Consider the following 12,188-nt stretch of genomic DNA (forward strand, 5'->3'; position numbering starts at 1 on the left):
TAAAGCATATAAAATAATAACTGTACAATAAATTTACATAAGTTTTGTGAATAAGTTGTTTTAAGAAAATTCATTTGTTTTGATCTATACACGAAATGTTTGCAATCGAATTCAGATATTCACGAATAGCGCGCCATTCGCGAGAGAAAAGTATTTTATTTCAAACTAGCGGTCCGCCCCGGCTTCGCCCGTGGTACATATTTACGTTTTCTCTACATAAGAACCATCCTCGTACTTCAATGAATATAATAGAAAAGAATTATCGAAATCGGTTCAGCCGTTCACACGTGATGCCGTGACAACGCGAAACGGGTGCAGACCCGCCGCCTTTTTAGGCCCGATTCAGTGCGACGCGGACCGTCCGCACGCGGACTAGGTTTTGCGTCCGTCGCGGATGATTTTGTCGTTCAGTGCGCTAGTAGCGCAGTAGCTCCCGCCGCGAAGCGCGTCGAACGCGGCAACTGATACACAAAAATAATCCTTATGGCATGATTCTGTATTCACGCGCGATGACTTATAGCGTATTTCATGTATAAGTTTGGTGTTTCTACACCGATTTACATGATTCTTTTACTATAAGCTGCCCAGGAGTATGAAGAATAATTGTGCCAAATTTGGTTAAATCCGTCGTGTAGTTTTAGTTTCTATAACGAATATACAGACAGACAGACAGACAGACAGACAGATAGACAGACAGACAGACAGACAAAAATTTTACTGATTGCATTTTTGGCATCAGTAGCGATCCCTTATCACCCCTTCATAGTTTTTTTTAAATATATTTCATGTACAGAATTGGCCTCTCTACAGATTTATTATAAGTATAGATTAATTATGACAATAAATTACAGATTAAATAGGTATCAATTACACATGTCCAGGATTTTTTCAGTCAACCCATCTTTAATAGATTTTTTAATAGACTACATTTATTATAAAATTTGTCTCATTCTATTATCACGCCGGTGAAGGTCGACCCTATATTCGGATCTTAGACCATATCGCTTAAAGGACTATCGAGTATTGATTGATGAAAACCTTTCAACACAATAATAAAAAAATGTTTCCAATATTCTTGCGGAAAGTAATAACATAGAAAGAAAGGGCTATTTTTTTAGATGTATATTTTCTTATGTCTGATTTGAATTGAATACCAGTATTTATACATTGACCATAGACGCCAGCGTCTGGCAAACTCTAGTACTAGCAAGTCTAAGAGCGTATACGCACTATGCGGGTAGCCGCATTGCGGGTAGCCGTCCGGCTGACCGCAAGCACAATTATGTACGGAATATTCATTTCTATGCGCACTGTGCGGTTGCGGTAGCCGCATCGCAGTGCACATAGAAATGAATATTACGTACAAAATTGTGCTTGCGGTCAGCCGGACGGCTACCCGCAATGCGGCTACCCGCATAGTGCGTATACGCTCTAAGTAGCAAGTACTAGTGTTCTGTGGGCTCACGTGTCACGTCTGGCAAGCGTCTGGCACATTATTTCAGGCACAGCGCCGCGCTAGAAATTAGCCTGGATACAAACTTTTAGGTTTTTCGATCAGAAATTCAGATTCTCGATTCATAAAATTTCAGATCTCTGAAATTTTCGAATGTGGTTATTTTAACTTGGTCCATAAGATATCTAAGGCGATAGACAGATGGACAAACACAGGCTGTTTTCCAATTACAGAGCATAATGCGACTCAGTGGCACACAATGCCGAATTATGCTGATGCTTAATTGGAACGTGAAACGCACCAGCAGGTTGCGCTAAGTTCAGTGTTGAAAAAAAAAAATATTCATAGAGTTAGGGCGTATTCAGAAAGAAAGCTTGAAACTTATAAGCGCTTATCGGCGCTTGTCATGTTCATATATTTTCCTGCGCGGGTTACCAGCACTGACAGGAAAATATATGAACATGACAAGCGCCGATAAGCGCTTATAAGTTTCAAGCTTTCTTTCTGAATACGCCCTTAGGTAGCAATAACCTCATTAATGTGAAAATAAAGTGGTTTACATAATAATTGGTTGAAAAATATTTACGGTTATTTTAAGTAAGTAATTTGGATTTTGATTATTTCATTAACATTTTTTTCAATGTTTGTACCTTCATCCATACTTATATTTATTTTTTTTAACACAATTTGAATTAACTTTGATTATTTCGAAAAAACTACAATGAAACGAAAGCTTTAAAATTTTTTCCAACAATTAATAATTACTAACGATAAATCGATTGCACGCATCAATTCACGCGCATTACTTTTTCTAGTGCTCGATTGTGCAAAGCGTTGCTGTAGTTGGAACATTCAACGTTAAGCATTATGCCGCATAATGCGCTCTAGTGCTGTAATTGAAAAACGGGGACAGATATTCAGGGTAGTCTCAGTAATAGGATCCCGTTTATTTTCTGTACAGCCGAACCCTAAAAACAAATGCTATGCTTTTTCCGTTCGGATTTCGGAAATATTAAACATGATTTGCTAGCTTAACTTTAAGGCCGGCCACATACATCAGTTTTCCTGATACGTTTTCCTGATCCGTTTTCCGAATCAGGGCCTCCGAACGCAGTAAATTCATACAAAAGCAATGAATGTCACACACATTCGATAACTTTCCGTACGGTTTTTTCTCCGTCCGTTCTTTCCGAATGCAAGCCCATGCATCAGGAATTCCTGACGGAAAAAAAACGAAACGGATGCAAAGCTTACATACATTTTGTATGGCCCGCCACACACATTCGAAATTCCGAACGGAACATCAGTCAGCGCGGCGCGATCGAGCTGAGCGGACCCGTACCGTAGTTATTGTTGGGACACCCACGAATACGTAATATTTAATTATTATTCACGATGAGTGACATTGAACAGTTAATAATTGGTGTAGAGGGGTACCCATGCCTGTGGGACCTTAATAACGAAGATTATCATAACAGGGATATGAAAGATCTTGCTTGGCAACAAAATGCTCTAGGCGATAAAATGAACATGATAAAACTTTTTACAAAATAAACATAATTATTTATTTCATAACTATTGTTAATACATATATTATAGTCCATTGAAATGTTACATTTTTTAGGCCTAATCTTGCGTTTTTTAGAGGACGTAATTTTATTTTTTTGATATGTAGGGGGGGTCAGTGTGAAGCTAAAACCAAGTTTGTGGGGTGATTTGTGGGGTGCCATCTTGAAAATAGCGGTTGAAATGGTTTTTACGATATATCTCTTACACTATTTATCCGATATTTTTTTTTTTTAACATTATTTATTGTAAATTAAATTCTCTACAACTTTGGTCCATAAGTTTTTGTTGTAGAACTATAAATAAAAAAGTTATAAGCGAAAATGTTCATTAATTATTAGAGTAATTTATATTTTTCAATAAAACTTTTTTTTTATCATTTTACGAAGAAATGATATCAGATCATTTTTGTAGATTGTATTTCGAGGAACAACTTTTCGAACGAAATTCATGCTTCTTCCAAACGTGTGCACTCCACTGAAGCTACTCCAAGACTAATCTCGATATTACGAACGGAAAAAAAAAGGATGTGTGTGGTAGTCGTACGGAATTTTTCGTGATAGGGCGTTTGTCCACTACAAGGAATTTTACGGTCCGGCATTCCGATTTTTTACGGTCCGGTATGGCACGCAATTAATCTAAATACTAGCTTGTGCACTATACGTAATTTTACTGTCCGACATTTTACTTTTCCCTATTCCGGATGGTTTTTGAGTTTACGAGTCGCTGTAGGTATAATTGTTTTCGAATGCCCACTTTCTTGGATTTTACTCTTTTTATTGCATATGCCAATTGAAAGCAAGCTCTTGTTTTACTTTCTTTTAGCTGGCAATGAGATTTGAGAAGTCGGCATTGTTATTTTATATACATTGACCAAGCATTGACCTATAATTATTATCTAAGTAAGTGTTGGTAAGTTAAAGTTCAAGTGGGAATAGCTTTAGCTCCTCGTCACCGATTAAAATAAATAAGTGAAACACGCATTTTAAATCTCTTACGGAACTTTACTTTTTATTATAACGAAGTAATATAATATTTCACCTTCTATATTTTTTACTCGTTTCTTGTAAAATACAAAAACAATCATTTATGACAGCATTATACCGCCAAACTTCCTTGAACTGTACCGCACTGATCCGAGTAAAGACGGACAGGTGCACAAGCAATTCATCGGTTTTTTCATGCCACACCGGACCGTAAAAAATCGGAATGCCGGACAGTAAAATTCCTTGTAGTGCACAAGCGCCCATACGGTTTCAGAATCAGGAAAACTGATGTATGTGGCCGGCCTAATAGCTTCGCTTCTAAATTCCCTGGGACATCCGGAAGTGCCTAAAGATCCTTGCGTCTGTGTCCTTGCGGCACTTCAAGTGTTTATTCTATGCCTTCTATGGTCAATAACGTCAAGAAAAGTCAGTGTCAATCATGTCAATTGTCAATGTTCAATTTTCATGTCATAGAAGTTGACGTTTCACTTTAGAAGTTTAGTATGTATTGGTGGAAGATTTCCTTTTGTATGTAATTTCTTCTAATAAACGATATTTTACAAAATATTTATAATAATATCTTGGTATTCAGTTAGAATTACATTGTTTATCGATATTGTATGTGCAATGTAATTATTCGGTAAAATTTAGTATCTGAATTTTTCAAAATGGTATGTATCTTATAAATCTGAAACATTGTTTTATACCATGGCTTTTTAATTGTTGCGTTATATATTCTATTTTTAGAGTTACCAAGATGAATATGTGGGCTCCTTTCCTAAGGACTTTAGTTATGGACCGTTTGAGCAAAATGGTGAAAGTGATAATGGGTCATTACAGGAAGATCATAAACCCAGAATTCTTCTTATGGGTCTAAGGAGGTGTATATCCCTGATGTTATTTGTTTTAATTTAATCATGTCTGTGATTTGTGTGTAAACAAAAATTATAAAATTGTTTGTATGATTGAAATTGCAGGTCGGGAAAATCTTCAATTCAAAAAGTAGTTTTTCACAAAATGTCACCGAATGAAACATTATTTTTGGAATCAACAAACAAAATTGTTAAAGATGATATCAACAATAGTAGTTTTGTACAATTTCAAATATGGGATTTTCCAGGTCAGATAGATTTTTTTGATGCAACATTTGATTCTGATACCATATTTGGTGGATGTGGTGCACTCGTTTTTGTTATTGATGCCCAGGTACTAGAATTAAATTATTAATTTATTAAAAAATAGTTTAAAAATTATGGAATGTTAGCCATTAAACATTAATTTAATTCTATCCATACCATTGTTCTATGAGAAATGAAGTTCAGTAGGTATTTCTTTATTTTGTGGTATAATATATCTATGGCTTATAATTTTTTTAATCTTTTTGGCAGGAGATAGCTTGTTTTGTAAGAATGATATGAATAGATGGGTGCTTGTTTTATTGATTTGAACATATGTAATGCAAGAGACATAATAACATTAAATATAAAGAAGCAGTTACAATAACTTTATTGTATTTTAAATATAAAGGCTTACTTAATCTTTTTTTTAGGATGACTATCAAGATGCCCTAGATAAGTTACAACTGACAGTAACTAAAGCATATAGAGTTAATAGCAATATAAAATTTGAAGTTTTTATTCACAAAGTGAGTATTAATATTGATTATTTAATTTTTAAACAATTCTTTTCATAGTTATTTGTATAAATAATGCTGTGTACATTTATAGGTTGATGGCCTTAATGATGACTACAAAATGGAAACACAAAGGGACATACATCACAGAGCCACGGAAGATTTGGCAGAAGCTGGCCTTGAACATGTCCACTTGTCATTTCACTTGACTTCCATTTATGATCATTCAATATTTGAAGCTTTCAGCAAAGTAGTACAAAAGCTAATACCCCAACTGCCTACATTAGAAAACCTTCTCAATATTTTAATATCTGTATGTATATAGATTATAAATAATTAATTATATTACTTAGTTAATTTATTGTGAAGTTTCACATCATTACACAATTGCACGCCTCATAAGCGAAGCGTTGAGGTGGGTACTACTGTCACTTCGCGCAAAACATCTGATTTTTCAAACTTAAAATGTCTTTATGTATCATACATTGCACTTGTAAGCAGAAACGTAGCGTGCCTTGGCGGGGCCCCGTATAAAAATTTGTTTGGGGGCCCTTAGGAAGGGTAAAGATTTCTCACAAAAGCGCACGTTGGGGGTCCCCTTGGCACGGGGGCCCCGTATAATTGATACGGCAGATACGGCGGTAGCTACGCCCCTGCTTGTAAGATAATACATACACACACATATTAAGAAAAAACACTATTTTTAACGTTCATGATATTTTTGATGTCATTTTTGTTATTTTAAACTAGTTAAAAAACAGTTTAAAAAAGTTCTGTCTTGGACGTCCGTGTGTCTGTATGTGCGGATCCTTTTTCTTGTTAACACGATAGCGACCGAAATACTTTACTAATCCAGTCTTTTTTTTTCTCTTACGCTTGAGTATGCTCAGGAATAGAACCCTTTCATTTTTCAGGGTCTGATTCGATGTGGTTTAATTGTTATTATATAAACAAAAATAATAATTAATAAATATTTATTAAAAAAAAATTATGAGGCGTGCACTTTTGGATTTTCCAAATTATTTTTTTTTTTTATTTGCAGTATATATCTTAATATTTTGTATTCATTTCAGAATTCAGGGATAGAAAAAGCGTTTCTTTTTGATGTTGTTTCTAAAATCTACATTGCCACCGATAGTTCTCCTGTGGACATGCAAAGTTATGAACTCTGCTGTGATATGATAGATGTTGTTATTGATATATCATGTATCTATGGGTATGTATAATAATTAATCAATCTTTAATTATTGGAAAATAAATACATATAGACCTGAACAACGTTAAATAGAGATTCTGTCTACAGCAGATAGAAACTATATAAAATAGCAAATAAGATTCTTATTAGAATTTACACTACTACACTAGTAATATAATTAGTGTATTATCAGGCCGCCTGTCCATCTGCAAGAAAACTTCCGCAAGAAATGTCCGACAGTCTGTCTGACAGCAGCTTGCAAGTCTAATTCCGCGTTTCCACATGCAAGTTGCTGTCAGACAGACTGTCGGACATTTCTTGCGGAAGTTTTCTTGCAGATGGAAACGCGGCCTTAGACTGCAACTGTCAGTGAAGTCGCGGGAGCTTTGTATAATTATACTTCTTCAAAAATGTTTAATATTATATATTGCTCTAATTGGATTCAATGGGATAGAAAATCAATTACACATTTTAAATTGCTGCTAATATATTATAATGAATTAACTTGACAATACAATTTTTGCTTTGTGTTTTGGTTGACTCACATCAGTGCTCAGTTGAGTCATGTAGAAAATAATGATTAATTGATTTCTCAATGCGTATTAAAACTACATTATGTCATATTATTACTTGCTATTTATGAACAAATTTTTGTTTCTCTTTCCAGTATGGTTGATGATACGGAAGCCAATACATTTAATAGTCAAAGTTCAAGTCTCATAAAATTAAACAATGGGACAGTTTTATACTTGAGAGAAGTAAACAAGTTTTTAGCACTTGTTTGTATTTTACGAGAGGAAAATTTTCAGAAACAAGGTAATTCATAGAATAGGTCAAAGATGACTATTATATAGGCAGATATGATTAATTAGCCAGATCAATGTTTCAAACAATATATTTAATAGACAACTAAACTCAGCCATAAATATAAAACTGATGAAATAGAATACTGTTGAGAAATTGTTAACTCTTCAGATATTTTGTAAAATACACAGTTTATTAATTAAAGTTGAGATTGTCATTCAATAATATATTGATGCAACATGGTGCAATTTTTATTTGTAACATACATAAAACATGTTTGAATTAAAAATGTTAAATAGCAACAAATCTTTTCAGGCGTTATAGACTACAATTTCTTATGCTTTCGGGATGCGATTACGCAAGTGTTTGAATTGCGTAATAAATCACAAAATGCAGTCATATCACGAAGCGACATTGATCTTCCTAATGGTGCAGGCGATTCGGTCGACAATACTTCAAGCCACCCAGCATTACCTCTACCATAGCACAATATACATCATCATACTCGTTACCCCTAAATATAAAGTTTATCATTTCATTTTATATGTACATCAGATATTAAGTGTATACTTATTGTAAAGAAAGAAAATATTATTATAAAGAACATGTTTATTTTCACTTTGTATTATTTATTTAACCCTTAACAATGACCACTCATGAAACCTAATATATTTATATTAGACCTTGTTAAGAACCCTTGAAAGAATTTTTAAGTGGTGAGTGGTGATAACCTTAACTCCCTCAATCACCCCATTCACACACACAACCCTCGTTATAACTTATAGGCGCCGTATTTCCTAGTTTTTATTAGGTACCCTTGATCCAATTTTTTTTGACCGCCTCCATGGTACAGTGGTTGACGCGTGAGCGTAGAACCGAGGGGTCCTGGGTTCGATTCCCGGTGGAGACGAAGAAAAAGAAAAATGTCTCGGTCTGGTAGGACACAGAAGGCTGATCACCAACTTGTCCCTAAAGAAAATCGATCAATGAAACAGATGTAATGTAGATAATACATCTGCCCCTTACCCCACTACGGGGATACGGGACTTCACTTTTTTTTTTATCCAATTTTACATACGAATTATTGACATTTTTTTATACCAATAACTCCCAATTTTAAAATTTGATTTATATACCGTTTCAAATGCGGGCAATGTAATATTTTATTATTTACTATTTGCGCCCCGCGGTTTCAACCGCGCGCTTGAATGAGTTTTTCTTTTAATCCTAATGTTCCTGTGGCTGTTGGAACTTCGGTTTAAAAAAATAGCCTAAGTTATAATAACAGCTATCTGTCAGTGAAAGTCCCGTCAAAATCTGTCCAACCATTCCTGAGATTAGTTGGAACAAACAGACAGACAAAAATTGTTGTTACATAATAGTGCAAAGTCAAACAAAATGCATGGTCACCCTAACCACAGCCTTATGCACAGACATGTATATTTAAGTAGACAACGCAAGTACCGCGATCTGTATGAAAACCAAGCGTGTCATATTTTTTGTACTGACCTTGACGCGTTATGACGTCACGAGCGCTTTTTAGTGATGTTAATTTCATTTTACGCTAAATCGATTAGGCCGCCACTCGCGTGGCGATTCTAGTATCGGCCTATCCCATCGAAGTAAATCGAAAGAAATCAGATCAAACTAGATCTATGTCTAAGAGGTAGTCAAATAAATGAATCGTAATCGATTACTAAATCGATTCAAGACAGAAAAATGATAATTACCATAGGATGATAAAATAAAGTTATAAACCTTTTAATATTCTAACAAGTAAACTAATGTGTTTTAGCTTTTTCTTACATATGCCCATTGAGTTACCTTGTACTACGTACTAGAGTGGCCATCGAAAGAAAGTAATGAAACTGTCAATCAATCAATCTTTATATCCCGTTGCATCGATCCATTTTCCTTTTATGTTCGGGTTACTTGGAAAACTGAAAAAACAAACATAGTCTAAGCAATAAGGAGTTTTCTTAAAAAACTCCCAAGATGACACTTTAACTAATGGCGTCCATGTCATAATATTTATTTTTAGTACCTTTGTATTAATATACCTACTTAAAAGTTCTAGGTCAAGTCGTATTAAGTGACAAAACAAATCTATGCCTTTTTTTCTGAAAAATTGCTCCTTCAAATTATCATTTTTCTGTTCGATTATAAAATCGATTAGAATCGAGAACTGTTGCATCAAATGAACATCACTAACCACAAAATTGGACAGAAAAATGAGAACAGAAAAATGAGAAGACGCTATTCATTGCTTGTTATCATACGACGCGATCTTTACCGTGCCAAGTAAAAGCCGCAATGTATTCCGAATCATTTCGTATGATTTGGTATCCGTGTTTGTCACGATCGTTTTCCACAGATATTCTTTATTTGATTTTAAAATAAATAGTGCATATTCTGATTAGAAAATTACTTACCGGTGGAAGGAAACATCTCTGCTAACTCGGCCACTCACAGCTGTGGAGTTTCTACAGTTTATAACGGCGCAATTCGGCATTTTACTTTATTCAGCTTCACGTCTTTCCTTGGCGAACTGCAAGCGCGGACTGAGTGTAGGCCAGCGTCAAGTAAGTTTCATAACCTTAGTTTGGACACGGGAAGTACATACACTCGCTTAGTCTATCTTGATACATGTCTGTGGCCTTATGCTTATCTATAGGTCTACCAGAATCTGATGGCATATTTATATTTTAAAAATAAAAGATTTTCATGTGGCAACTTTATTTGACAACTATCAAATTGGTTGTCAAATTATTTGTGTTGATGATTAATTTTTAGGATTTTGTCTTCAAAATCTTCGAAATGTCGATAAAACCGCTGCGATCACAAGCAAGAGGTGTTGTTTACAATGTGTATAGAAAAATATTCGATGAAGAAGGGTCAAACACATCACAATTTTCAATTTTAAAGCGCGTGAAAGATTTTATTGCTTAGTTGGACTTACCCGTTTTGATACTTTAAATTAAAAATGTTATAAATAGGTAACTATAATATTGTTTGTTGATTATAATATAATTTTATCAAAACTTATTATCGGAGTTTCCAATTCGGCTATTTGTCAAGTCCAAGGTGTACAAGTCAATTTTATAATGTGTTAATACTTACGAAAATAAACATGATTTTATTTTATTATTGTTTTAATTTATTAAAAATTATAAGCAATCGTTAATTAATATAGTAAATAAGTTTTGATCTGCATTATCATTACATCCATATTTTCACATGCCATAATGATATACATAATATATTCAAATATAGGTATATGTGTAAATACATTGGATACACAGATAAGTGTATTACCTTTAGAAAAGTAATATGTATATTATACATGTAATAAGTGCCTACATAATATTACGTGGATATCTCATTATTAAATACAGTATTATCCACTTGTTTAATGTGACTAATGATATTGAGGATAAAATAAAAAATACGCAGTATCAAAATCGTTCAGTCCATTTTCCCTAGGGTTGCACACTCAAAATTTTGATTTCCCTAATTGCCATCAGATTCTGGTTTACCTATACCATTCCAAACATCAATCAATCATTGATTTTGATTGAGTTGTCAAAACGTTAGACAAAGACCATTTCCTGTTGGGTAACCTCTCGCTCGGACCGTTTTTGATAAACTTCCGCAGAGGGAAAGTGGTATAGGTATAAGTGTGGTATGTACTAAAGGGAGAAATCAACCATTAGTACATACCACAGTACAAACCAACAGATCATATTTAATCAAAACAAACATTTTTAGATGCACTGTCTCGATAACTTACCTAGTTACATAACTTTTTTTTTATGCAAGAGGAGGCAAGAGCAGACGCGTCAGGTGGTAAGTGCTCCACGTCACCCATATGTACCCACCAAGTACCCGCAGTGCCAGAGACATAGTGAGTATGTGGCCAGCCTTTCAGGTAGGAATATGCTCTCTTCTTCAAGTTCCCCAGTTCATAGCCGTTTGGAAAAGTTGCATGAGGAAATTGTTAACACTTGTCGCGTAGTAATACCTCATAGAATTTCATTGGAAGAATATTTTGTTTTGTCGCGTCGCTACGCTGCAGTGCAGTGCACATACGCCTAGACTGTGGCTTAGACGTGGGTCTGGGCCCTTGGGGTCGGACAAGAAGCTTGCCCACTTGCCAAGTTAGGTGTGAAAGGGATAAAAAAAACATACAGGCGTCATTCAACGTCATATTTTCTTGTTACAAGTTAATATTTTCTAGTTAATACTGAAATCTCCAGTGTATTAGATATAAGTTTCTTGGGGTCGGACCTAGTTCGAAAATAACGCCCTCATTCTATAAAACTTTTATAACAGATTTTTGATGGTGTTGTCAGTGTGTTATTAGCAAACACCTTACCTTAATTTTGAAATATTTATGAAAATAACTGATTCATTATTATTATTATTTATTAATTTTTACCACTTTGTTAAATTTTTGTTTAATCTGTAAACCTAAATCCCAAAAAAAAAATAATTATCTGTCTAAGTGTTGTGGTCTATTAACTATGTAGTCTGTGGACTGTGCGATTTGAC

At 34.5% G+C, this 12,188-nt stretch overlaps 1 protein-coding gene across 1 annotated transcript; it reads left to right on the forward strand.

Annotated features, from left to right (window-relative positions):
* Window positions 1-4,492: 4,492 nt before the first annotated feature.
* On the forward strand, window positions 4,493-8,255 carry RagC-D (Ras-related GTP binding C/D). Its single transcript, XM_090102698.1, has 8 exons — window positions 4,493-4,676; window positions 4,753-4,886; window positions 4,983-5,211; window positions 5,555-5,650; window positions 5,733-5,951; window positions 6,712-6,854; window positions 7,501-7,649; window positions 7,953-8,255. Exons 1-8 carry the CDS (start codon window positions 4,674-4,676, stop codon window positions 8,120-8,122), a joined length of 1,143 nt encoding a protein of 380 aa, XP_089958824.1. The 5' UTR covers window positions 4,493-4,673; the 3' UTR covers window positions 8,123-8,255.
* The last annotated feature ends 3,933 nt before the right edge of the window (window positions 8,256-12,188 follow it).

This window comes from Colias eurytheme, chromosome 6, assembly GCF_061535395.1.
Source record: "Colias eurytheme isolate Ceu_HAF_F1 chromosome 6, ilColEury1 Martin Lab GWU primary, whole genome shotgun sequence".
In the NCBI taxonomy this organism is placed as follows: Eukaryota; Metazoa; Arthropoda; class Insecta; order Lepidoptera; family Pieridae; genus Colias; species Colias eurytheme.

Coding starts and splice junctions, on each gene's coding strand:
- RagC-D (XM_090102698.1), top strand. Junction 5,651..5,732: donor TTGAAGTTTTTATTCACAAA/GTGAGTATTAAT, acceptor GTACATTTATAG/GTTGATGGCCTTAATGATGA. Junction 7,650..7,952: donor GGAAAATTTTCAGAAACAAG/GTAATTCATAGA, acceptor AAATCTTTTCAG/GCGTTATAGACTACAATTTC.